Below are 27,965 nucleotides of genomic sequence, written 5' to 3' on the forward strand. Positions count from 1 at the left end.
GGGCGCGGCGGAGTCCCACGCCCTGCGGCGTGAGCTCCGCCCAGGGGGTGGGGCCTGGCGCCGCCCCCGGCCGAGGCAGGGAGCGAAGCGAGCGCAGGTGAGCGGGCGGGAGCAGTAGGGCGAGCGCGCTCGCCTCGCCGGAGCCATGCTGCCTGCTGCTGTCCGGAGGTGGTTGCACAGGCCGAAGGTGAGGCGGGATGCTTCCCGCGGCTGGAGCAGGGGCCGCTCCAGTCTCGGAGGCTGCCTGCCTGCCTGCCTGCCTGCCTCCTTTTTGAAGCTTCTGGGACAGGCCTGCCTGGGGCGGGGGGAGGCTGGCTCCCTTTAGAAAGCTGCTCGCGTCGGTTGCCTTCTTTACCCGAGGAATGCTTTCAGACGCCCCTTCTCCCCCCCCCGCCAAACTTTTGAAAAGAATCCTCGGCTCTGCTGCTTTACTGCCGGGCTCGAACCTCTATCCTTTGAGAGCAGCTCTACCGCTAAAGATGCCAAGTCAGGATTGTTACTGTTGGTCTCTTAGTCTTTGGGCATTTTGAATGCCCCCTTTTTTTGTAATCAGAGTGACTAAAGAAGGGTCAAGGGGAAAAATGCCCCACTCTTTTGGTGACATTGTGATTATATAGCACCAGGGAGTGGCAGTTCTGAATTAATGAATGTCAGTTTCCAAAGGTGTGGTCTTGTGTATGTGACTTAACACTTCTCTCTCATCTCCTTCTCTGTGGTAGTAAACTTAGGAGCCTTAAGATCTAAGCAGAAGTGGGGTAGCTCCGACAAAGACAGCCAAGATGTGTGCTCCCTCCGGCTGTTGTCTGTGGCTGTTGAGAACTCTGTTCTGGGTGGTGTCTTGCCCTGTTTACTAGGTGATGGTGGGTAGGATACGGGTGGTAGGCTGTTGTGTAGCTTCAGGGCAAGCATGTGGGGTTTGGTGTTGTCTGTCACTTTGTATCGGTAGAGATGCTGCAAAACTTTATTTTATTTTGTGACTGTGTCTATTGTGGCTCGTGCGCTCCATGACATTGGCCTGACACCATGGCTACCACTGTGGAATGTGTGCCTTGTACTTCTGCACACTGCTGAATTAAAGGAAATAACATTTGGAAGATCAAGGTACTTGTGTGCTCAGTCCTTTGGTAAAGGGCATTGGCCTTGTACTAGTTGTAGGCCAATTCTGGGTGAGGTTGAGAGTTCAAAGCACTCTGTGTGTGAACTGGTGTTGTGCCACCGCTGTTCTGGAAGGTTGAAGGTGTGGGTGGATGCAATTGCTTCTACAGGCATCATCAGCGCTGTCCATTTGCTGGCAAGAGTTTGACTTCCTGCTAACTTGTTTATGACTCATCTTCCATTGAGCCAGGTATATTAAGTTGCAATTCAGAGAGAGTAGCATATGGTGTGTCTGTAAATAAACGTATGCTTGCTTGTACTGGTCTAGGGAATAGAGCTAGGTCAGCACTGTATGCCAGAATACAAGCTAACATCCTTTTTTGTACCATTGCTTTGAAGGAACTCATTTCCCAGGGCTCTTTGTGTTACGGGTGGGTGGGTGGAGCTACCTTTTCTCCATTGATAAAGTAGGGGTAGGTTTGGAAAATCAGTCATGAACTAAAGAGTTATATAGGAGGCAAGAAATCATGCAATTAAAGTGGATTATGAGTTGGGGGCTGAAACGGACAGGAGGTTGTCCTGCCCCTGAAGGGAAAATCAGCCACTCAAACGAGCCCATAGGAGTGTGCTGCTCCAGCATCCAGTCACCTTCGAGAAGAGGGGGGGTGAGATGTTGGAGGGAACACAGGAGAAGAGGGAGCAGAGTTCTGCCTCAGGGAGAGAGCAGTGACAGCTCAGGTCTGGCTCAAGAAAAAGAGCAGACAGAGTGAAGAGCAGCTGTGCCTGGCAGTATGGCAGAGCGGGTTAGCTGTATCTCTGGGAGAGAGGAGAGTGCTAGATTGTTAGGCCTGTCTCTGGTGATGAGCAGACTGTGTACAATTTAGTCTGACTCAGGAAAGGGCAAGCTGGTATGGGTGGAATCCTGTGTGTGAGAGAGAATGCAACCTAGTGGCTAGTCAATAAAAGTCTGTTTGGGCCTGAAATCACTGTCTAACTACTCTGAAGTCATAACTAGTTTAATTTTTTTGTGCCTCAGCCAGGTTTCTACTTTGTATACCTGGAGACCTGTGCTTCTGGTTTGCTCCTTTAAAACCAACTTGTAAACAGATAAATCTTCTTAGTTGTTTATGTATTAATCCAGCCTCAGTGATCTCCTTGTGCACCACAAAACGTACCTCACACTCACTACCTGTAGAACACCTGGAAACTGAAGGGAAGGTTTATAGTTCAAAACGAACCTAGATCCCAAAAATCTTAGGAGGCTTTGTGCGTCTACTCAGGGAGGGGGGAGGCTTGTCACAGGGCCAAACAAAGAGATCTTGCTGAACAGCCTATAAACTGCTGGTAAAGTATAATGCATCTGAATTCAGCAATTTAGCAGTATTCCAAAATGGATTTAGACAGTTAGATGGAAGAAAAAATTATTCTGTGCTGGATTAACTAATGCATGCAGATTTGGGGATGGGGTATAAAACCTGTTTAATGAATTTGGGGATGGGGTATAAAACCTGTTTATTACATTTCTCACATTTGGGAATTGAATAGCATGTTCAAGATGTGTGTGAGAGAGATCGCCCATGTATTTCATCTTACTCTTTATTGTGACATTGAAGTATTGGGTAGTTAAGTAGACAAGTAATCTAGTCTGTCAGCTATTGTGCTTTATACACAGGTTTGCAGTAATTGTGATGGTGTACAAAGGGGTACAAGGCACAAATAATGAAATCTAAGACTAAGAAGAAAAAAACTTTCAGGCCTTAAGCTTCAGGACCAGTGAAATAGCCAGATCTGCTCTTGTTCAGTACTGACTGTTCAGTTCCCTCCAATATTTGTAATTGAACTCGATTAAAACTTCCTCTTCCCAATTAGCCATTGGGTCTGTGACTGAAGGACGGTTATTACAGCTATTTTGGCTGTAATGCAATACTGTAATAGGAAATGGAAAAAGGAAATATTAAAGATGGCCTTTCCTTCTAACAATGAGCAGTAGCTTTTCATGTGTATAATTTAACAGACATTCAGTTTCCTTAAAAAGGCACCTATGTTGAAATGTTGTGAATATATGCAGCCTTATTTCAATATAATTGATAGATTAAAAACCAGATGGTGGATCAACTTTTTTTTTAATTTAATGGCCAGTCTTCCTAATATGCCATATTGTGTGTGTAAAGTGCCGTCAAGTCGCAGCCGACTTATGGCGACCCCTTTTTTGGGGTTTTCATGGCAAGAGACTAACAGAGATGGTTTGCCAGTGCCTTCCTCTGCACAGCAACCCTGGTATTCCTTGGTGGTCTCCCATCCAAATACTAACCAGGGCTGACCCTGCTTAGCTTCTGAGATCTGATGAGATCAGGCTAGCCTGGGCCATCCAGGTCAGGGCCAATATTGGGAAATAATATTTAGACCTGCACAGTTCAATTGATGGCAGAATCACTGAATTAGTCCCTATGGTTAAAATGCTTGTGTCCTATTTCTTATTGAAAATAGGTCCAATTCCAACTTCAGCCACTGCTTTTATCCATTTTAATTTTTAATATACCATTTAATTCCTAGTGCTACTTTCAACACAAATTTTTCATTACATCCTGTATGAACTATAATCAGTGTATCTCTTAGAGGGAAAGTTATGATTAAAGCAAGTAAGTGGGGCGGTTTAAGACTTTGGCCCTGTTAATAACCCTAAAATTCTTCATACTTATTCTGAAAAAAGTGGGCATCATTTGGAGCTGGGTACTAAGGGGGTTGTTTCACACCAAAGGGATGGGAGGGACGGCCTTGGTGCTAGTTGCTTTTTACAATGATTATGTTGATATAGTGCTGTTGGCTAGCGTCATATTGTGATCCCCAAACTTATTATGAAGGTATTATCTGATTCGATGGCTTGGTTTGTCTCTAGGGGAGTGAATTACCTGAAATGGCGGTTAACTAACTCAACTAGTTTATAGACTGGACTGCCCATGGAGTTGAAAAATAGACCTAAATTTTAATTAGGTGGTAAGCATCTCTGGGCTTATTATCACTCTAGAATGTAGGTGGGGGTTCACATGATTAACTGTTTCTCCAGACACCCCCCCCCCCCAAATTATCTGTGTACAGAATAGATGTCAGGGTGCAGCAGCCCGGCCTTCTCTATAACATGCTAGTTTTAAATTTGCAGAATTTTTTTTCCTAAGGAGGAGCATTCAGTCATGTGTCCTACAGTCTACCTGCAGTCTGAAGTGCTTATGGGCCTAACACAAGTTTCTACCACCTCAGTGAGAAATAAGCCGTAGTTAGTTATGTAAAAGAGCATTTCCATGAACCAATGTAAGAAAATACAGTTGATGATATGGAAATGGTACTTATGAAAAACATTTCCACTGCCAGCAGGTTGCTGTATCTTTCCAGCAGTTAAAAACTCCTGAAAATCCAGTTCTTATTGTTGGGTGTTTTTTCACTGCAAGAAGCAAAAATAACTCTGCAGTGTTTGAACGGTCAACAGGGCCATAGCTGCTTACTACTAGAAATATCTGAGCTTAGAGTCTAAATTTGTTTCTTTAATTCATTATCTTATATTACATAACCACAGCTGACTACTTATTGAGATTTTTTTCATTTTTAACAGCTATACACAATACAAACAGCCACAAAACATCTTGCCCACTGTTGTCCGCTTTTTTTTTGACAGCCAGTGAGAACAGTATAGTGTAAAAGAAGAAAAGGAACATCATTGATATGAAGTAGAGAGGAAGAGCCAAGGGGGTACTGAATGTCTTTGCTGTGACGTAGAACAGGCAGACTCCGCTTTTTAGTATTTGTCAGCTGTAAAAAGCCCAGCGTACTGTTCAGATTCTCTCTTGGTAGGGACATATTTGTCTGTGCTGCTATGCAGGCAGTGATCAAGAAGATTTATAGGTCATGGCTTGTGGAACGCACATCTAGTTTTGATCATCGGCACTAGCTGTATGGGAGAATCATTGTATTATGCTGCTGCCTCAGCCTGACACATTTAAGCCATATTGGGATTGAGGGGGGGAGTTGTCTTCCCAAATATCCCAATGGTTCTTTGGCCAGCCCAATGGGGAGGACACTGACACACCACCGGGGCTCAGCATGCTCCTGTAGAAGGAGGCAATAGGCAACATATCTGCTTGGGACATTATGGCTGTTGGTCATGGGGTGGAACCTGTTGTGTTCCTTAACTCTCTTGGTTCAAAAGGTGAAGCTTGTATATTCTTGATTGTCTACACATGCCCCAGAAGGCTAGGAAGTCAGCTTGATGAGCAATAATAGAATGTACAAAGGTGTGACCTACACAGTTGCAGAACTGTTGTTGGGGGAGGGAATAGCATACCAAATGCAAAGAGAAGCTAAAATATGGGGCGTTTAGGAAAGCTAAATTGTATGCCAACGTCTCTAGAGCCTGACCACTTGACTCATAATAACCCATCACATGCAAATGTAAGATGCAGTACCAGTGCAGGAGTCCCAGAAGGAGCATGTGACTTAAAAGTGCTATCAATAGTGTGAGCAGATGTAGCCAGTTAATTTAGGATGCAGAAACGGTGACTCATTTTGTTGTTCAGGTTAGCATTCCCCACCTCTCCAGACTTCACCCCACAAATATCCAGGAATTTCCCAACCTGGAGTTGGTGACCCTAGCAGCAATATGTGTTCATTTTAAATGTGTTTAATATGTGTTGACCAACATGCTGGGATTTATTTCTGAGTAAACATGCAATGCTCGTGCTGTACTTGCTGTGTGGTCTGTACAGCACTCAGTAGTGATCTTGTACCTTGTTAAAATTATTAATATTTGAAATTGGGCCTTGTCCAATTCTTCTAGGAATCTGATCGTGAGTTTCCCATTTAAAGACATTGTGTACCATCTTGGTTGATCAGCTGGTTCTCTACTTATTATAATCCAAGTAATCAACTGGGTGATATGCAGTCACACCACGGAAACGCAGAATATGTTTTTGGCGATGCTGAAAATGTATAGTTTCTAGCCTTCAGACTTTGATGATAGGCAATATATGGTAAAATCTCAGAAGCCAGCGTAGCACTAAATAATGTTACCAGTGGTGAAGGTGGAGAAAAAGGTATTTCTCCCCACCCCCGGTAACACAAAGATGTTCTTATTTTTCTATACTTTCTTTGATGGTGAATTTATTGATTATCCTTGTTGTGGTCTCTTATTGACCCTGTTGTGTTAATTGTAGTGCTCTAACTGCTTGCTATTAAGAAAATTGGGTTGGATCCATCTTCTTGCAAAGTATATCTCTGAGAGAGTTTTCCAGAGTAAATGGATTTACCTTAATGGAAGCAAGTTTGTGGATCTTATCCATTGTATTGTTTTGACTGTTTTGTTTTTTATTTTGATATGATTTGTTGCATTGTTCTATAAACCATCTTGAGAACCTCTTTGGTTAGAAGGGCAGGATATAATTTTTTAAATTAACAATACAACTCACAGGGCTCTTATTTTCTTCGTGTTTAATTTTAATTGTCTGTGTATATATGTATGATAGACTGCTTTGTGTACTGCTTTGGCTAAGCCAAACATGACGCTGACAGGGATCTTTTAAACAATGCATTAACTACTTTTGTATTATTTTTATTAGATTTGGGGTAGCATGGATGTTGTAAATCATAGTTGCAAGGGGCCCACAAATATTGGCTTTGCTCCATAGTTATCTATTAATGGTGATCACCTTGAACTCCTTTTCCTTCTCCTAGGTGCTTGCATAGAGGACATAAAAGAGAGGCACCCATTCCTCTTGTATCACACTAGACTTTAGTGGAGGCAGAAGCAATGCAAGTTATCACTAGGGCTTTTGAAAAAAAAATTCGGTAAAATTCAGATTCGGCAAAATTTGGCCCGTTTTGATTTGGGAAATGCCGAAGTCCGAATTCTCCTGATTTGGATCCGTGGAATTCGGCACTAAGTTTGAAGTTCGGGGAAAAATTCGACCAAATAAAGCCATTAAAAACACATTCGTGCCTTTCCGCGGCTCCGGGGGGCATGTTTGGAGGTAGAGGTCCCAAACTTTCAGTGTAGCTTGAGGGGACCCTTCTTGCAAGAACCCCCAAGTTTTGTGAAGATTGAGTCAGGGCCCCCCGAGATATGGGGCCCGGAAGGGGTCCCCCCCAATCTGCCCATTGCAATAAAGCCATTACAAACACATTTGCGCCTTTCCATGGCTCCGGGGGGGCATTTTTGGAGGTAGAGGTCCCACACTTTCAGTGTAGCTTGAGGGGACCATTCTTGCAAGAACCCCCAAGTTTTGTGAAGATTGGGTCAGGGCTCCCCGAGATATGGGGCCCGGAAGGGGTCCCCCCATCCGCCCATTGGAATAAAGCCATTAAAAGGGATGTACTAAAACGAATGACAAGTCAGCCCATTGGAAGCAATGGGAGAGGCTGCCCAGCCCATTGAAGATAATGGGAGAGGGGAATGTCGGTTGACTTGTATTGACTCCACTGAAATACATTACAGGGGATGTACTAAAACGAATGACAGGCTAGCCCATTTGAAACAACAGGAGCGACTGCACAGCCCATTGGAAACAATATGAACCAGCCAGAGAGAGACTCGCTGACCCACAGTTAACTCCACACGAAGTTGGCAACCAGTGAAAACAGTAGAAAGCCCAGTCCCACACAGAGGCAATCAAGCCCACCCCCAGCAGAACAGGTAAACCCATCCCCCTTTGGCTTCCCCCCTCACACACACACACACACACACACACAGAATCTCCCCCACACACACACACATACACAGGAAAAAAATTATAGAGAATTATAGAGAAAAGCTCCCAAATGGGTCTTACTGTGGATGTCTTCTTCTCTTCCATCAGGAGCAGGGACTGGGAGTCAGGACTCAGGAGTAATCCAATACAATTCTAGCAGACTCAACCACACATACTCTCTGGCCATTTATGCACGGGAGGTTTTGCCTTGGATTTGCCGCTCTCTAGATGCACATTAAGGATTGCCTCTTCCCATTCATTCCAATGGGTGGATGTGGGGGGACCCCATAACTCGGGATTAATTGCCTTTTAGTCAGACCCCCAGGCCGGGGTAATGGTATGGCCCAACTGCCGAGGCAACCAGATCCCTGGGCTGGGGTAATGGTACGGCCCAACTCGAATGTGTTTTTAAAGGCTGTATTCCAATGGGCAGATGGGGGGACCCCTTACGGGCCCCATAACTCGGGACCCCCTGACCCAATCTTTACAAAACTTGGGGGTTCTTGCAAGAAGGGTCCCCTCAAGCTACACTGAAGGTGTGGGACCTCTACCTCCAAACATGCCCCCCCAGAGCCGCGGAAAGGCACGAATAGCACACGCACCCCCCCACACACGGGGATCTCTCTCTCACACAAACAGACACTCTCTCTTTCTCTCCCCGGGCCACACAGCAGCTGGGCTCACGCACTCAACCGCGACTGATTGGCCAGAAGAAGACCCGGCTTGGCCACCATTGGCCGCTGGAGAATGCTGCTAGTTGCTTACTAACTGACGGTTATGCTGCTGATTTGGAGCCCCCAAATTTGCCGAATTTATTTGGCAATCGCCCCAAACACGCCGAATTTGGTTTGTCGTTTTCCCGCCTTTTTTTAATTCGGTTCCATCCGAACTGAAAACTGCTGAATCTGGGGAAATTCGGCTGTTTTTCTGTTCGGGACGAACTGAATCGACAGCCCTAGTTATCATACAGTACTTTTGCTTGCTGGAAAGCCCAGCTGGGGTGATGTGAGTAGAATCGCCTCTGCCCTTCCCTCATTTTCTTCAGGGGAACTGATCTCTATTGACTGGAGATCAGTTGTAATAGCAGGAGATTACTTTGGAGCCTTGTGCTGTATCATTTGCTAGTATTTATACATTGCAGCATAGGTGTTCTTTTGTTGCTAGTACCTGGAGTTTGGCAACCTTACTTAGCTGGTGCTATGTGCAAGCTCTGTTCTTGTGTGCTGTCTTCTCTCCAAGATTGCAAATGAACTTCAGCCCATTGTTTGGCACGGGTGGAGGGGAATGGCTGTGCAAACATAGTTTGTCAGTTTGGATGTAATAGTGAACTCTGGGTAGTGCCATACTGTTAGTTGCTAATTGAGCATGTAAAGGGAGGAGGGAACAAGCAAGCACCAGGCTTGTTCATGAAGTTCCAACATACGGTTTAACCATCTCAGTATCTTCCAGAGGCTGAACATAAATACATTTAACAGTGTCTTTTCCTTGCAACATCAGTGAAAACTTAAGATTTCTTCAACAAGAGTTTTTTGTGAAACCATCAGTGGTGTTTATCTGTGCTTATAAATCTCACTGCTTTGTTGCTTTTCTCTTAGATTAGCATTGCGCTAAATACTTACATTTATGGTGTGTGCATTTCTGTTTTCATGTCTTGTAGATTTTTGCCGGTATTTCAAAATATGCTAATATAATTATCTGTAGCCATTACTACTTGGTTAAAGGTTTGGATACAAATTGTTTTCAAGTTTGCAACCTTGGCTTATGCCCAGTATAAATCATCGGGAAAGGAAAATAGGCCATTTGGAAAGAAGCAGGTCTTGGCATAACTTCCTAAGCCTGCCTCCCTTCATGCTGTTTTTAAGTAATTCACCATGTGTATCTAGTAACATGTTTTGTACTTGCTGACACAGTATGGACTACAGGTCCATAAACATCCAACTGAATTAGTCTAGTAGTAGGTACATGACACCACTCTTCATTCTAGTAAGAACCACTTTCTTTCTTGGTGGTGTTATCTTCCTTTATGAATTTTCTACAAACTCTATTTACTTTACCTTATAGTGGGCAATGGACAAAAGGTCACTTCTGCCCAGGGTGTTCAGTTTCATGATGGGGTGGGGAAGCTGATAGAAAGAGAGAAGAAGAGTCAAGGGTACAGATGTTTCTAGTCCAAGTTTAAATAGCCGTCATTCATGGGAAACCAAAGGCCAAACCTGCCAAGCCTTGCTTCCTCCTCTAGACATGGGAATGGATATGTGTCATTCAGTAAATGCAGGAAGAAGAGATGATGCATGTGAGAGGGAAGAGGCTACGTTGGCCATAATTGATGGTCTGGCTGTACAGGACACTGCAAGGCCAGGCCTGATGAAACTGGCTATGAGTATGTACATGCTGTGGTTGAGATGATCACTAATTAGGTTGGTAGTTAAAGGCAAAAAACAAGCGTAAACACCAGACAGCTAAGCACAAAACAGAAGACATCTCTGCAAAAACTCTGCCTTCTTTTGAGGGTTTTTTTCTGATAGGCATTGGATTTGGAGGGGAAGTGATATTGGGAGATTGGGCTGTGTGCGATTTGGATCAGGGCTGTGGCACAAGGTGATGAGGAGTTTTATTCTTCCCCCATGCACCACTTTCCCAAACTGTGGCCTCCTGGAGTTATTTGCCTCATGGGGTGAAAGACATGAGTACCTGTATGTGTCTCTTTCCCTCCCCTCTCAAAGGAAATTGGAGATCACCATAGAGGCTCCTACGGCATGGCAGAGGGAGGGATTGATGGGCAGATGGGTCAGTCGATCAGAGGAGGGTGTTAGTGAGCCATCCTGATATGTCTGAGCTGCTGCTGGGATGCTTTCCCACCTGATGGCAGCCCTGCCTGTGTAGTAAATATCTGATCAGAGGGGGCGACTGAGATCAGAGAAATGGCATGAAAGGTTGGGATAAACCATCCTCCTGTGCCACAGCCCAATCTGAACACACACACACACACACACATAGAGAAATGTTATTTAAATAAAAAGAGGTAACTCCGTTCAGAGATCTTCCAGTATCTAATCTGGCTATGAAAGATCTAGAAGTTATTAGTAGCGGTGAAGTGATTTCCTTCTGTGGCTTCTAGCACCACCACCACCCCCAGTTTTCACAAACTGGAGGGCTTGGCTAAGAAAGTGCTTCTTGTTTTCTGGAGCAGGCTTTCCAATTACAACGCCTTTGGTATTCTAGCACCTTTGAGAAACTGAGGGACGGAAGTATCCCTGCAGAGAATCACATGAAGAAATCTGTGTGAGAACCATGACAAAAGCCTAGTAAATGTTAAGTTTGGGGCTGATGTTTTGCCCTTCAGTGCCATTTTTAAAGTTTCAGGCTCAGCTATCGCGTGTCCTCTGGTGAGGGCTAATCACGGCCTGACTTGGGTGGAGCAGTCGGCTGTGCGGTCGGTCGACGTGCGATGAGCTGTAGCAATCTTTGTGCTCCTGAGATTATCCTTCTCTGCAAAAGAGCTGCCTGCCCTTCCAGCATACCTGAGAGGGGTGTGTATTGTGACCTCACGCTCTGTGCATCCTGAGGTGGCTGAATGATTTCATCTTCTGTACCAAGCCACTAACACTTTAAAACTAGCTCTGTGAAAATGATGACTTGTCTAAAAATTACAGTTTAAAAGGAGGAAATAATGAGTCAATTCCTGCTTGTTAATTAGTTTGGGATCAGTCTGAAGTTACTTCCCTGTGGCCCTTTGCATCTGGCTGTGGTGACTCAAACGGGAGGGGAAACGGTAGATTAAAAAGCCACCTGGTATTTTAGTCTAGACCAGAGCGTTATACATAAAGCAGAAATAATCCAGTACCAGTTATGTGATATTACACGAAAGACAGGCTTGCTGTGATAGCCAGGTAATAGCTATGTTTTGGGGAACAGGCCTGGCTGGCCACGCTGGCACAGGTTTTGTGGAGGGGCAAGATTAAAAGGGTATTTAGTCAAGAAGAAAACTAGAGATTTTATTAAATGCTTCTGAAGTGGTGTGATAGAAGATAATAGTTTCATTCCATTTTGAAGATACATTGTTGTTTTTTAACTACAGCTGTTGTTGGATCTCTCCAACTAGCACCCAACAGCTTGTTTGTGAGCAGGCAGTGAAGCTGATGGCCTGGTTATGATGTTGTGTTTGCCTTGATTGGGAATCACAGCCTGTTCTTGAGGGATTCTTGAAGATTGGCTATTTATAGCTTGGTGTCCTGGCAGCACTTTTGATCCCACCTGAAATGGAAATAAGTATGGAGAACTCTACCAGTTGGGGACCAATGAGCCTAGCTCCGTCGCTCTAGAATTTTTGTCCATTTAAAGCCACTTGTATTTTCCCGTGTCTGCCAAGACGCCATTTTGAATGGTTGCTTAGCATTGCATCTGTCCTTTGATCCGTCTGAAAGTTCAGCTAACAGTGCTTGGGTGTAATAGCATTGCTTAGTTAACAGTACAGTGCTCAGTTAACAGTACATAAGCTATTATGTGTGACTGCTTGGAGGCAGCAGTATCTTTATAGAATGAGTAATGTATTGGTCTCCACCAGCAAAACGACAGTATGTTGTAGCACTTTTATTGGGTTAATTGTGGCATGAAGTTGTTTGGGCAAGAGCTCATTTTGTTGCCTTTGAAGCTGCTGGTAGCTGGTTCTTGGAAGCCAGGTTGCCTCCACATGAAGGTTTTTTATCCACCTTGGCTTCCAGAACTGGAGTTCTTTTTATTGGAGCTTGTATGCAAAGTTGTGCTGTAACTGTCCTGTTTCCAGGTTCTTTCCCAAACATGCTTTACTCAATATTTTTTTGAAAGAATGCAGTCTGACCATGTTAGAATGCTGCCTGGAAGGAAGGGTATGCGTTGGCCTGCCTTGCAAAGGTCCCACCCACATCGCCACCATTTTCTTGCCATTAGCCATTCATTAAGCCATTTTCCTAGCATTTTTTCCTGCCATGCCACAGGGGAGAATAATAATAATAATAATACTTTTATTTATATTCTGCCCTCCCCACCAAAGTGGGCTCAGGGCAGATCACAACAAAAATACATCAACAGTGTTATGTACAGTAAAAATAAGGCACATTAAATAAAAACATTTATACAACTTTAAAATAACAATAGCACCTAAGCTACCACACCCTGGTACTAGACATAACTAGTTTATATTACAAATGTAATAAACATACCCAGTATACTAGGTAAACATACCCATAATGATGTAAAAAACCATACCCAGTATACTTAAAACAAACTGGGGGGAAGGGGGCTGGGGAGGTCCAGACACGGACGTTGCAGGGAGTAGCTTCAGGGAATTTCAGGTTTCCAGGCCAGCTGATGGAATCAACAAAGCTGTGATGATAAAGCCGTCGCTGTCCTCGACCATAGATCTGGTGGAACATCTCCATCTTGCAGGACCTTTGGAACTGAGAGAGGTCCGTCAGGGCCTGGGTCTCCTTAGACAGAGAATTCCACCAGGCAGGGGCCACAGCCAAAAAGGCCCTGGTCAAGGACAGCCGGATAGTCTTTGGGCCAGGGATTATCCAAAGAGGAGTACAAGGCTCTTGGGGGGGGTAGTAGAAGAGGAGGTTCCACAGATACGATGGTCCCAGACCATTCAGGGTTTTGAAGGTAAGAGCCAATACCTTGAACCTGATCTGGAACTCAATCCAAATCTCAATCCAGTGCAGCTGGCAGAGCACAGGTTAAATATGTGCCCTCCAAGGCGTTCCTGTTAGGGTCTGCTCAGCTGCATTCTGGGCTAACTGTAATTTCCGGAGCAACCTCAGAGGTAGCTGCACATAGAGTAAGATAGTACTTTTTGAAGTTTTATTTTTTTAATGGCAATCACTATAGCAATGTACTGCTGCTTATCTGTTTCAAATTTTAATGCGTGAAGAAAAGAACAAAAAACAAAGGGATGGTCAAAGTCTTTACTCTTACAGCCATAGGCCAGTATAAAACACAAAAGGGATGGTGAGTTTCCAGTGCTGAGTTATACAGAACATGTGTAGAAGGGGAAAGTCAGAAAAAAGACAGAGAGAAACATGCAGAAAACTTCCATGCACAGGAGCTCCTTTGCTAATGTGCATGCCTCTGCATTTACAGCAACAGTGAAAGCCATGTGGAGAATCCTATCCACGTAGAAGCAGCCTTGGGCATGTTTTCTAGCTCCGTCAAGATCTTAATGTGTCAAAAATGGGGAATCGCTAGCCTGTCATTTTAAATTGGTTTGTAATCCTCCCAGCCAGTGAAATCATGGAGGAATATTGATGACAAAGTCTCTTGAGCAATTCGGTCTCCTTCTCCCCCTCAAAGTCTGCTAAAAGGGGAGGGCACATGCAAGGGCATATGTGCTAAGTGAATTAAGCAAGAGCTGTCTAACAACTTCGGGACAATATTTGGTGATTCCTGGCTTGTTGCCGTCCTGGCTAATTCACTGAAATGTGCTGACTTGGCTGGCTTGAGCAGCACTAATCTTGTACATGTTTCTCTTGGCAATTTCTAACTGCATGCAGCTGCACAGAGCTGAAATGAAGAACAATCTTGCAAATAAATCCAGAAAACGAAATGAGTTGTTTCCTATTTCTACTAGTCTGCCTACTTCTAGCCTTTGCTTGTCATTTGTGGCATGAAGCTTTGCTTTTTGCAAAGCTTCCCTGCCTGGTCTTCTGGGGCAATTTCTGCCCTTTTTGTAGACAGCTGGCTATCTACATGCCTGTGTTGACATGGCTAGAGTACATACTTGACCCAGTCTCTCCTCCCTCTAGATCTTATGGGTTGTAGTTCTGTCAGAGGGTTAACTGATTTTTAAGATGATTTAGGATCTCATACACTGTTAGTCCATCTTAAAATTGGTTTGTGTTTATAGGTGCAGGAGAGCAGCTACATTTTCAGAATGACAAAGCACTTGGTGCCATGGATCTCTGGAGTGGGAACCAATTCATGCTGAGCCAGAATGGTTTTACACCATTCTGTTGTGATCAGAGGAGCCCGTTGCCCCCTGGCCGCCTGCTCCATACCCGGCTGCTTTTGTGGAGTTGGGCCCTTAAAGAACAGTCCTGTCAGTCACTATTCTTCCTGTGCTTGTAGGGTTGCCAGGTCCCTCTTCACCACTGGTGGGAGGTTTTGGGGTGGAGCCTGAGGAGGGAGGGGTTTGGGGAGGGGAGGGACTTCAATGCCATAGAGTCCAATTGCCAAAGCGGCCATTTTCTGCAGGTGAACTGATCTCTATCGGCTGGGGATCAGTTGTAATAGCAGGAGATCTCCAGCTAGTACCTGGAGGTTGGCAGACCTATGTGTTTGCCATCTTCCTTCGCACTCACACCCTACTCCAGTGGATTACAGTTGTGCTCTTTTGGCAAAAACTAATGGGTAACTTCTGGCATTTTAAATCTTGATTCCCCCACCCTCTAAAGCAGGGGTCTGAAACCTGTGGCTTGGGTCCTAGGAATTAATTCCATGTACTCGAGTCTCTGTCACAGAACGTGTTTCCTCCTCTAAAACTTCTGTTTGTACAAGATCAGTGGTTTTCGGTGGGCCTTTATGCCAATGGAAGTTTTACTGGAAGAGGGAGCACTCTTCACAGCACAGATTATTTAGTGTGCATGAAACTGATTCATAGGATTTCTTCTGGAGTTTCACAAGTGAGAGAGACTGTGAGTGAGCTCACTGGATGTGGGTCTTAAGGTGCTTATCCTTTACATAAATCCTCACTACTTGGCTGGGTTCAAGTTCCATCTGAATAACCTTTTGTGCTAGATTTCTGCAAAAGATTTAATTTAATCGTTGCATTTTAATTATTTATTATTTTAATATATATGTATGTATGTAATGTTAGGGTTAAAGACTGGAACCCAGCCCCACAAGCACCTGTTGTCACAGGTGGCTAAAGCTGCTTCCACACTGGGGTGATTCCCCCGTTTTGCTCTCATTACCTCTGTGAATGCAAAGGCGTTCACAGCAGCAGTGTAGCTTCTCAACTGAGATTTCCTGTGTGTTTTCCTCTTATGCCTGCCATTCCCCCTACCCACCTCTGGCAGGCTTAACTTAAAAACAAAGTAGGAGGAATGTCATAATAGTGTTAACAGAATAGCGGTAGACCTACCACAAATAATTTAAAAACAAGCTGGTAAGAATCCCACAAGTGGTTGGATGGGGGGCTGCAGAGGAAAATGGTGCTCAGTGTTGTACTGGATGCGTGCAGAGAAATGCAGAATCCACGTCTTCTCATCCACATGTTCCCCAAATCCTGCTTTAGGTACAAAAGTGGTGTATTTATGTAAAGGATAAGCACCTTAAGACCCACATCCAGTGAGCTCACTCACAGTCTCTCTCACTTGTGAAACTCCAGAAGAAATGGTGCTGCTGCACTCGTCTTGTTAGTGGCTTCCTAGAGGCACCTGGTTGGCCACTGTGTGAACAGACTGCTGGACTTGATGGGCCTTGGTCTGATCCAGCAGGGCCTTTCTTATGTTCTTACAACTCTTCCTGGAAACATCGTACCCAAAGCAGGTTTGGGGAAATCCACAGTGGGCCCAGAGAAAGCCTGCAAGGTGGGCAAATGCACAACAGTATTGTGTAGAAACTGAGATAAGAAGTGCTGCCATTTGAGGGGAGGGAAACACACAGCAGAGGCTTTGTGTGGAGGCAGTTATGGTGATGCCTTACAATTTGAATAGCTGTCTAGTCCCATCCCTTTCTGGCTTAAATATTTTAGCAAAGGATTCTTGTAATTCTGTGTGTGTTAAGTGCTGTCAAGTCGCTTCCAACTCACCCTATGAATCTGTTCTCCAGAACATCCTATCATTAACAGCCTTGCTCAGGTTTTGCAAACCGAGTGCCATGTTTTTCTTTATAGAGTCAATCCATCTCATGTTGAGTCTTCCTCTTTTCCTGCTGCCTTCGACTTTTCCTAGCGTTATTGTCTTTTTATAATACCTTTTGCCAAATCTGTGCTTCACTTGCACAAGAACCCCACCTTTTGTTTGAGACCTAGGTTCAAATCTTGGTCTTAACCAAGCCTTGTATGGTCCAGCAATGACTTACCTGACCTCTTTGTTCTCTGTTCAGCGTTCTGATCCCAGGCTGCTGTCTCAGTTTTTCTATGCTGATGAGAGAGTGACTCGAGTGGTAACGGAGATCAATTGTCTGGATGTGGAGACGGATCCTCAGCAGTACCTGGTGCTGCTAAATCAGCTGCATGTTAGTCAGGTAAGATGGGATATTTCAGGACTTGACAAATGCCACGCTGCCACGCCAGCTAAAAATTTCATTGTGGCATCTAGTATTTGCAGCAATGATTTTACTGTAGTGTCTCTTAGTGATCCGCAGCACAAGTACTATGCTTATTTATCATTTTGCCCTTTGAAGTATGATATAAAAATACATTGTGCATAAAGCTCTTCTCACTGCTTCTCTGAACTGTATAAAGTTAGCATATAATGGAGGCAGATGAATTTATTTCTAAACCAGTTGCTTTCCATACTGGCTCCAATATTCAATTCAATGGAACTTTTTAAAGTAATGATGGGATTATGAAAAGTTGGTGAGAAGCAAGGCTACGTTTAAAAGTTAGCTGTTTGTTACGGTGTTAACAACCAGGGTTACCCCATATTTATTTATATAGTACTACAACACTTTTGTCGTAGCTTTAATAACACTACGAGAGACTGAAGAGTTTAGGATTAGGTTTTATGGTAGCAATGATTAGAGAAATGGTCATTAAAATACGAAACCCTGAATGCTGAAAAATATGTCCGGCTCCTAGGGCCAATGAAGCTTGGTCAAGGGGCACTTAGTAGTGAGATGGCAGTAGAGCTGGGATCAGAACTGGAGGCTGGTTGAAAGCACAGCGTGAAAGCTGAAGTTGAACCCACCCATGTGGGTAGTGGTGTAGTGGTTAAGAGTGGCAGACTCTAACCTGGAGAACCGGGTTTGTTTCTCCACTCCACATGAAGCCTGCTGGGTCATCTTGGGCTAGTCACAGTTCTCTCCGAACTCTCAGCCCCATCTACCTCACAAGGTGCCTGTTGTGAGGAGGGGAAGGGAAGGCAATTGTAAGCCGCTTTGAGACTCCTTAAAGGCAGAGAAAAAGCAGGGTATAAAAACCAACTCTTCTTCACAAAATTAATCTATTTAGCTGTTTTTCTCCCCATGGAGCTCTGTGGCTGGAAGTGATCCTTGCAGGGTAAAGAAGTGGCTAAAAGTTTAAGGTGGGAAAGTGCAGTTGAACCCTCAGAGGGCATCTGCTGTAATGTCTTGCTGGACCCACGGAGCAATGAGTGCTGTTCAAAAAGGCTCAAACTGCAAACTATGTATAAATCTGCCAGAATGTAGCTCCCTCACCCTGGCTTGCATGTATTTGTATGTGACTTACTGTTGATGAAATTGTAAAGGTAGCTTGGAAATTTCTCATCCTTGGCTAAAGGGGGGAAATGTTAATGTGGGTCACTCTTGGTAGATGGAGCAGCTGTGTCCTAGAGTCTCCTTCATTCTCACTTCCTGTCAGCACAGAATTTTGTTTCTCTTACGGTTTGCTAAATCTTTGCTCAGGTCTAGATGTTGCTTAGATATGTGCTTGATCATGCAGATGCCAAAATCTGCCTTGCCTTTCAATAATGTTCTAGGCCAGAGTGGTCTCCTGCATAGCAATTTGTTTGCTATCTTTGAAATGTCCTTGTTCTGAGAGTAGTAATACCTCTTCTTGTTCTGCCAGGCTGAACTGTTAGCCATCATAGAGCAGATAATGGATGAGTGCATCCCCAAGGAGCGACATGGCCGTGACTATGTCATCAAATTCCCCGAGGACCTTCTAGTGGACAGCCTCCGGAACCACATGTTGTTTGCTGCTGAGGTGAGCCACGAGGGATTATAGTCAGGTTCTTCCATGCCCTGCTGGATGTGCTGGGGTGAACTGCAAGGGCTGGCCGACTTATGTTCCCTTGCATATCATAAATGGAATGGTACTCAGACGTGAAGGGCTGCAATAGAAAGTAGCTACATTCTTTGATTAGCTGGTGCCACACTATGTTCTTTCGCAAACCATGGCTTAAATTTCACTTGTTATACAATCCCTGGATCCTCCTGGGCAGATGACTGCTGAATGCTGATGCAACATTATTGTCTTGTGTACTGAGACATAGTCCGAAGCTATTTTTGGAGCTCACCATTATTACAGTTTCTGGAGGGCTCATCCTAACCCTGAAATAGATCGTAAAGAAGATGAAGGAGGGAGGGGAAGCCAGAAGACAGGGCGTTTTCCTGATCTGTCCGTGTGCTCTCCCTTCAGTGTTTGATGGCACACACCTATATTGATGTGGATGAAGCTGATGGAGTGCGGCTTCGACCTCTGGCCAAGGATCTGCTGTGCAGCTTAGAACTGGTACGGACGGTACTCCGGGAGCAAAGCCTGAGCCAACATGGTCCTTACTCAGAGCCTGTCCGTAGGGCACTGATTCGCTTTGATATACTCTTTGCAGAGTTTGAACTGAGGTACGTACTAAGCTGCCTTAGTGCTGGTTACTATTTCAGAGTAAGGAGTAGACAAACTACAAACTGGCCTCCTTTTAGAAAATGTACTACATCGAGCCTTGGAGCAGTAAGTGGATATGTAGAGATATAGAGTTGCAAAATTCTAACAGCTAATTTTTGATAAAGACAGTCTTGTGCTAAAGGAGGTTCTGGCTGGATTCAGTCAAAGGTGCTGTCGTAATCTTAAGCAGGATAGAATCATAGAGTTGGGAGGGACCACCAGGGTCATCTAGTCCAACCCCCTGCACAATGCAGGAAATTCACAACTACCTCCCCCCCCGCACACCCCCAGTGATCGGTGCTATCTTCTGAGATTCATGCCACCCAAATGCTAGCTATGATGGGAAACCCAAAGAAGGGGCCATATGCAGAACAAGTTATTGGTAGTGGCTGAGGTGGGTTTCAGAGTCTTGTCTATTTTTCAGCTATGTGTCTTCATTGGTTTCGGTGAAATCACCCGAAGAAGTCTATAGGCAACAGGAGATTGTTGTGCTATTCTGCGAAACTGTGGCCAGGTGAGGATTTTGCCTCTTATCAGGGCCTCTTATTTGTGGCTTGGAAAATGCTTGAACAAGCACCACCTACTTCTGTGTTGGAAGAAAACCACACCTTGTGAAGCAAACCTGCCAAAACTTTGTTTGATGCTAGAAATTTGGCTCAAGCTGTTTCTAAGATAATTAGCTCCTTGGACTGAGGTTTTGACAGCTGCCAGCCATGTGGTCCACACCCTTCTTTTCTCATTCTCTGCACTTCTCTCCCTCACTCACTTAGAGCGCTGAAGCTTGGCTACTTGACACAGGAGATGATTGATGGCTATGAGCCGCAGCTGATGTTCACAATTCCCCGCCTGGCCATTATTAGGTATGTGGTTTTACTAGTCATAGTGTGATTGACAACAAACCTTTGAGCATTGCACAGCTTCACAGGTCAAGATTCCTGAAATGTTTGTCCTGGCATTTCTGGCTCTTGACCCTGGCAATTCTGGCATATTTCCAAGGCAGAATAAATCAAGCCAATTTACACAGTGTAAATTGAAGCTGTAGGATTGGAGAGGGTTAGTGGTTGACTTCAATCTTACATTCTTTATTCCACCTTACTTTTTAAGGCAAGATTTTGCTCAGAATGTGTATGAAAGTTTGTAAGTAAGGCAATTGGCAATACTGGAGAATTCTCGTGTATATTCCAGACATACAATATTGTAAGGATATTTTTATTGTTTAAATGTAATTGCTCATAATTAATATGCTATAAGGTGTATGATTCTATACTGTTGAGTAGTTCAATGTTATGAAGTTTAATTCACAATTCAAATATACTGCTAGTACTATTATGACTGTATGAAACTGTTAAAATATCAAACTTTCTTTTAGTTGCTACAAAATTTGTTTTTTATTTTCATCTTGTTTTCTCCTTCCTCTCAGACAGCAAAAAGTAAGATAGATGTGTAAGGTAGCATAGAGTATGGCGGTTTGCAGCACTTTCTTTAGTTTTGGACTATATCCAACCAACCCAACTTCAGATAGCAACGTAAGCATAAGACTTTGTGCAACAGGACTTTAGTACTTCTGAGCCATCTTGTCTACCTCTGTCTTTTTTCCTTGTATGCAGTGGGCTTCTGATCTACCCTGATGGGCCCCTCAACTTGGAACGGAAGCCTGAGGACATATCCCGAGTCTTCAGCCCCTTTTATGTCTTGCTTAGGAAAATCAGGTGTGTGAGTGAATGAGAAACAGCCTTCCATCACAGGAACCTCAGTGAAGCATTACAAGGATCTAGGGGGCTGGTCCCTTTGAGGAAGGGAACAAGCTAAGCACCAAGCTATGTGTTCAGCAGAATCATATGGAGAGGTGTTTCCCAGAATGAGGGAAGATGACTGGGGAAGGCACTGGCAAACCACCCCGTAAACAAAGTCTGCCTTGGAAACGTCGGGATGTGACATCACCCCATGGGTCAGGAATGACCCGGTGCTTGCACAGAGGACCTTTACCTTTTTTTCCCCAGACTGAACTGCTTCAGATTGTAGGTGGGAGTCTAATTTGAATGCCCCTGCCCATTTTAAATGACTCCCCGCATGTAATCGACTAGCACCTCATAGAGAGGTGGTAGCCTAGTTCTTCTCCTGATCTTCCTGGTACATCCTGAATATTTCCAGGATTTTGGGGACAATTTTTTGGGTTTCTCAAAAAATTCCCAAATGTATTTGGGATGCAGAATATACCCAGAATATACCGATAAGGTATTTTTCTGGTATATTTTCAGCTCTGGTATATCTGAATGCACACCATTAACTTAAAGTACATTCCTAGTTAAGTTCTAGTTAAGGGGAGCATTGTAGCGATGCTGGCAGTTTCTCTTACAGGCAGAGACACAATTCCCATGGGTGAAAGTAGGTTATTTGGTGGCGGGGTAAGCATTTGTATGCATACTAGAGTGAGATGAACTATTGAGATGCCTTGCTGGCTTGCCAAGATCAAGCAAGTCCCTTGTTGCAAAGTTTGGCTTCTACATTGCACTTAAGTTAAGCTTAGAGATGCTCCTCCTTCCAATTATTGTGTGCATTTAGTTCAGCCCTTGAGGGCTGCTCAGGTGTGCTGTATCTCTTGTATGTTTTCTTTTCAAAAACCTTTTCTGTTATAGAGACCTGTTGCGTGTGCTGTCCAGGGAAGAGCTTTACATGTTGGAGAAACGTGTCCTGAATGAAAGTGCTGCAGATTCACAGGCCTCCTGCAAGGTGGACTCTGCTGACTTCAGGGGCTCTGTGGCTTGCTTATCTGTCCCAAGGTAAGGAGCAAAAATCTCCCCACACACACACATGCGCACATCAGGGACTGGTTGCTGTTTTACCCACTGAAATTCTCGGCACAGTTCTTCTGACCACTGAGAGGAATTGGACCATAGCCTGAGTCACATGACTTCCTCTTTGATGCCCAAACGAAGAGAGGCATGTTGGTCTCAATGTTTTCAGCAATGAAGCTGTCTGCCTTGGTAAGCATCAAAGATCCATAGCTAGAAATGGAGTCAATAAAAGCAGTTAGCAGCCAGGCGATAGTAAGTTCCAGACCAGGAGGCCTCTTTGAGTCACAGTCATGCCTGTGTCAAATCTAAGGATTCAAAGGCTCTCTTGGAAGGTGGAAGGGAAGTGCTCGAATCTTCTCGGGCCAAAGTTGGTATGGACATATTAATGCAAGTCTGACTGTGGAGATTCCCTTTTCCTTGACAGTTTTCTTGATAGACATTCAGACACTTAGGATAGATCCCTTAATGGAAACTCTGTCCTTCTGGACAAAATGGGGGTGGGGGGAGGTGGGAGAAAGTAGCACCTTTTCATCTTTGTTCTAAAACAGCTTCTCTTAACAGGCATCCTGGGCGGGAGCCTAAGAGCACCCATGCAGGAGCCATTGTTGAAGTTTCACGGCACTCCCGGTGGTTGGAATTACGATCCCGTTACAGGAACACCGATGACATGATCCACACATTATTTGTTTGTATCTCTGGTAAGTGCCTAAGTTTCTCCACGGTCTCTCAGGCACTCCACATCCCTCACCTCAATGGGGAAAATTAGTATTGGGTGTGTGGTTGGTGGTACAATAGAGTTTTTTGATAAGGGAGGACTTCAACAAGTGTATGATCTTCTGTGGCTTGGACTGGCAAAGATCAGGTGCTTCTTGTGGTAGAAACATTCATTTATTCTTTCATTTATTTGAAAAATCTGTACCCTGCCCTTCTGCCCTCTTAATTCAAAAAATTAAAACATAAGGCAGGAAAGAGGGATCATTGAGGGAACACCAGATGAAACAAAAATAATATTCACCTCCTGGTGGAAGATGGTAATGGAAAGGAAAGACTATTCTCCCTGGGGATGGGAGTTCCAGAGCTTTGGTGCCGTGATCAAGAAGGCCCTCTCCTGGGTTGCCACCTGCCTAATCTCAGAAAGAAGGGCCTTGGAAGATGACTGTAGTAGTCGGGCAGGTTCATAAGGGAGTAGATGGTTCTTCAGAGATGTTGATGCCAAGCCACATAGACCTTTAAAGGTCCACACAAGCACCTTGATGTGTCCTGAAACAGATCAGGGGCCAGTGTAGATGGGGCAAGACTGGAGTGAAATGACCCACTTCAAGCATGTCACCATGTAAAGTGTTTTGCAGTAATCTAATCTAGATGTAATCAGGGCATGCACCACTGTGGCCAATTTTTTTTTCTGATTATGAAAGCCCCACAGCTGGCTAACCAGTCAAAGCTGGTAAAAGGCACTCCTGGCCACAGCTTATCCAGCCAGTATGCTTGGGTCCAAGAGCACCCAAACTGTGGCCCTATTCCTTCAAGGGGAATGCAGCACCATCTAGAACGGGTGGCACTTTAAGTCCCAGGTCAGACCTTCCACCCACCTGTAGTACTGCTATCTTGTTCGGATTAAACTTCAGTTTAGTAGCCCACATCCACTCAGACTGCATCCAGCTGCCAGCTGAGGGTTTCTACAACCTCCCTGGGATCAGCTGGAAGCGTGAGCTAGAGCTGTGTCATCTGCATATTGGTGACAGCCCAGCCCCAATCTCTGGACAATCTCACCCAGCAGGTTCATATAGATGTTGAAAAGCATAGGGGACAAGATGTAGCCTTGCAGGACCCCAGAGGCCAAGGGGCTGACCAACAGTCCCCCAGCACCACCTTCTGAAACCCACCCTCCATGTAGGACTTGAACCATCACAAAACATGTGTCAAGCAATGAGAGGTGGATCTAGAGTGTCTGCTGTTGTTAGAAGTGGAAGGACTGGACACAAAATCGAAGTACCTAAAACATAATGATAAACTTCTTGTTACCCTTTGGAAAATGACAGTGGCAAGGTGAGTGTCTTGAAGGCTTCTTGGAATGAAATTGGCCGTCATGCGGTACAGTTGTTGCTACGATGAACACCTAAGTATAGCTATCGTATGCTAAGGGATGAGGCTAATCAGTTCAGCTTATGTGTTGGGGATGTAGTAAGCATTTTAACATAACATCTCTCATAGTGGTTTCCTAAAAGAAGAAATGGAGCATAACCCTCTAGATGAAATCCAATAGGCCAAAAATAACCTGTACCAATCTTGTCTCTCACCCCAGAAAAATTATTTAGTAACAGATTAGATTGCAAAAGTAGTAAGGAGGTTTATAATATTTTGCATTTGCATAATGCATTTCAGATGTTCAAAGCATTTGGTAGACATTGTCTTAGTAATCCTTGCTCAACTCTGGGAGGCAGCCCAGCATTACCTCCCTATTGCAGAAATGGGAGTGAGGCTGGATTTGAACTGAGGACTTCCTGATTCACAGATTTAATGTCTCAACCACAGCACTACATTAGCCCTACTGAAAGGTTGGTGCGCAGAGTGGGAATTAGTATATCTAATGCCTCATCGCTGCAGGCCAGATGCCTCTGTGGAAGGAGAGATCAATGAAGATAGCAGCCTTATTGGTGCATTAATCAGGTGGGAAGAAGGGGCACAGTGGTAGCCAAAGGGGTGTGTGTATGGGTGGCTGCGCTTGCACCAGAACCTGCCTTTTCTGTACTCTAACTGTTGTGCTGTGTGTGGGCAGGAGTGGCAGACCAGCTCCAGACCAACTTTGCCAGTGACCTGCGTGCCATCCTGAAAACTGTATTTGCCATCGTGACGTCCCAGACAGAGGAACTGGAAGTGACCAACACTGGCCGTGAGTGACTCTTACTTGACTTGTGCATGACAGCTTATTCTGTTCTCAGCACTCAGGCCAGCATACAAGGCAAGTCGCAGGTACAGTGCAGACACACAGTGCTGTTCTGCCATAAATTCCAAGCAGTGATGTTAGGGGCAAAGCTTGTTTCATGGGGCTGTAAACACGAATGAACCTGCCGCACTTGAGCTCCAGCACTGGTGATGCCATTTGGAAGTGCACTGATGTCTGGGTTCCCCGATCACGTTCTTTGACCAATAGCAGCACCTGTAGAACAAAAACATGATGAAAAGCTCCGAGCTGCCCTTCCCTTTTGAGCGCTTGTTGGCACAGTATGATGAAACCCCTGAGAGGGGGTTGCAGAATCTCAGCTTTATTAGGCTCTGAGCAAGCGTATCATTAAAACTCTTGCTTGCTGGTAATTGCAGCGCTCAGCGCTCTTGCTCCTTACCTTTCAGATGCGCTTAGCAGTGATGCCCATCAGTGGGCAGTGGAGTGCATGTTGAAGGGCGGAACATGAAGTGCTTTCTGGCTTTTAATAGGTACATAGGAGGGGAGGAATCTCTTTGTAACACACGGTTGGTACTTGGAGCTTCTGGATTGGCCTGCTGGTGGCTTCCTAGTGCCAAGAGGCTGTAGTCCATCCTTCTTCTCAGATGTCTTAATTTAGCAGATAATGGCTGCATCATTTGTAGAAAACATGCTGCAGATGTTTATTGTACCAGTTGTGTCTGGGCTCTGGCACTTTGCTGTGGGCAGACATAAGCTGCCTGCATGCTAACACTTTTAATTTCTCCTTTTCAGAGGTGGGGGTCTGTGTGGCGCCCGCAGTTCCTCACTTGGCAGACTGTGCTCTCTGTTCCAGTAGTAGGCAAGGCCGTGGAAGACAAGGTGAGAGCTGAGAGTTTGATACGTGTAACTACAGGCTTCTGCTTCAGCATGTTTGCTGTCCCAGGGGCGTGGCCTGATCTCTGTCTCCTCACCTGACCTCCAAGAGCAGTTCACCCTAGTTTCTCAAGGGTTTGTTAGGCACAGTCAGGGGGTACTGATTTGGCTTGGCTGGTATTTTAGTTTCGTCTTTGACTTGCTGTCCACCAGATGTTCTGCTAGCCGATTACTGTTTGCCTTGCAGTGGGTTTTCCAATTTGAGGTGCTGCATTGTCTAAACTGTAGCCTGCTCAAAAGGACCGTGGCTTTTAATCTACAGTGCCTTGTGTACTACTGAGACTGTACAATTTTATTTCACCATTAACAAATACATTTCTGGTTACTGTTTATCTCTAATTCTGAACACATCCCTGGAGTGTTGATCAAAAAATCCACACAATGTGAGCAGATACCAATTGGGGAAGCTGGAGTCTCCAGGTTTTCAGGAAAAAAATAACTAAATAATAAAGGAGGGGGGATTAAAGAAAATGTTAATTTTAAAAATGCCAATGTCTTGCAAAATTACCTCATGAGTTCTCAGCAGCCATTGTGCATTGTCTGATACCGTAATTAGTGTTGTCTGTGCTTGCCTAAGTAATCCAAAAGAGCTGATGCATTTCATTTTAAAACGTGAGAGGAGCTGGGTGGTGGGAAAGTAGGAGTGGACAGGTAGGAAAGACAAGGAAGAGGTGGGAATGAAGCTAGAGTGTAGGGGGGAGAGGAAAGGAAAATGGAGCAAAAGGGGAGAGAGAGGTTGTAGGAAGCATGGAAAGGCTAGATACTATGGGGGTATGAGGAGGAGCAAAAGAAGGGTAATATAGTATGAAAAAGAGGACTGGTTGTGGGGTATGAGCTATATGGGCCTCAAGTATTTTCTCTCAATAGAAGTACAGCCTTGTCACCAGCTACCCTTCTGCCCCTTTTTCAGATACACTGGAACCACCAGAGTGGGTGCCAGACAGCACTTGCAACCATTGCATGGCTTGTCATGTGCCTTTTACTTTTCTTCGTCGACGTCACCACTGCCGGAGTTGTGGGAAGGTAAGGGATTGGTTGCTGCGCAGAAATCTGAAAACAGCTTAATTCTGGGGGAAGGAAAAACAAGGTCGGCAGGTAGTAGACATGAAAGCCTTTTATGTGTAGGATAAGCCTACATTGGGGGCAGTGGTTGGGTTAGATCATTCTTTTGGAAAGACTCCTTTGTGTTGCATGATGCTGTGAATGAATCCTTTAGTGGTCCCTTAGCTGAAGTATTGAGATGTATCACAGCCAGGTGGGACAGAGAACTGGCAATTGCAGGTGGTGCTTGCTGAATCGGCAGGCAGTTCTGAAGGGGGGAATGGAACAAGAGTGGCATTCTGAGCAGCAGAATGGGTGCAAGGAAAGGACTTGAAATGAACCTTGCTGGCTATGCCAGGCCATATTGGCATGAGATTGATATTGGCTAATGATTGCTTGTGATTTGAGCCTTGACACATGGATGGGTGCATTCTTAGGACAGCATCACTGCCCCCCCCCCCCAGCATATGAAGAGCCAGTAGTAGGGGGGTAGTAATAGGGGTTAGAGTATCAGACTATACTCTGGGAGACCCAGGTTTGAATCCCTAGTTTGTCATGGAGGCTTGCTGGGTGACCTTGGGTCAGTCACACACCCTCACCTTAGCCTAAATCACAGGGTTGTTGTGAGGATAATATATAGAAGGGGAGAATGCTGTAAGCCACTTCGGGTCACCACTGGGGAGAAAAGTGGGGTATTAATGCAATAAGTAAATAAGTGGGTCTTGCAGAACCGGGTGACCCTATTTGATGCCCAGTTTGTTTCCTTACAGATCTTCTGCTCTCGCTGTTCCTCGCACTTGGCACCTCTGCCCCACTTCAGGCAGCTGAAGCCGGTCCGCATCTGCAGTCACTGCTACACCACCCACTTACCCTCTGCCCACAAAGATGCCAGCTGCTTGTGAGCATCAGCCTGTGGACCGGGGCTT

General features: G+C 44.9%; 1 protein-coding gene across 1 annotated transcript; it reads left to right on the forward strand.

The window, feature by feature from the left end:
- Positions 1 to 87: 87 nt before the first annotated feature.
- On the forward strand, positions 88 to 27,954 carry LOC130486118 (lateral signaling target protein 2 homolog). Its single transcript, XM_056859323.1, has 13 exons — positions 88 to 187; positions 16,908 to 17,048; positions 18,553 to 18,690; positions 19,126 to 19,328; positions 19,793 to 19,882; positions 20,139 to 20,228; positions 20,976 to 21,077; positions 22,005 to 22,148; positions 22,725 to 22,861; positions 24,940 to 25,053; positions 25,858 to 25,944; positions 26,909 to 27,021; positions 27,810 to 27,954. Exons 1-13 carry the CDS (start codon positions 146 to 148, stop codon positions 27,939 to 27,941), a joined length of 1,533 nt encoding a protein of 510 aa, XP_056715301.1. The 5' UTR covers positions 88 to 145; the 3' UTR covers positions 27,942 to 27,954.
- Positions 27,955 to 27,965: the final 11 nt, after the last annotated feature.

Source organism: Euleptes europaea, chromosome 1 (genome assembly GCF_029931775.1).
Source record: "Euleptes europaea isolate rEulEur1 chromosome 1, rEulEur1.hap1, whole genome shotgun sequence".
NCBI lineage: Eukaryota > Metazoa > Chordata > Lepidosauria > Squamata > Sphaerodactylidae > Euleptes > Euleptes europaea.

Excerpts from the sequence above, each read along its gene's own strand:
- LOC130486118 (XM_056859323.1), top strand. The coding sequence starts at position 146 with ATGCTGCCTGCTGCTGTCCGGAGGTGGTTGCACAGGCCGAAG. Across the intron at positions 18,691-19,125 it reads ACATGTTGTTTGCTGCTGAG|TGTTTGATGGCACACACCTA; the intron begins GTGAGCCACGAG and ends CTCTCCCTTCAG. Across the intron at positions 27,022-27,809 it reads ACTGCCGGAGTTGTGGGAAG|ATCTTCTGCTCTCGCTGTTC; the intron begins GTAAGGGATTGG and ends GTTTCCTTACAG.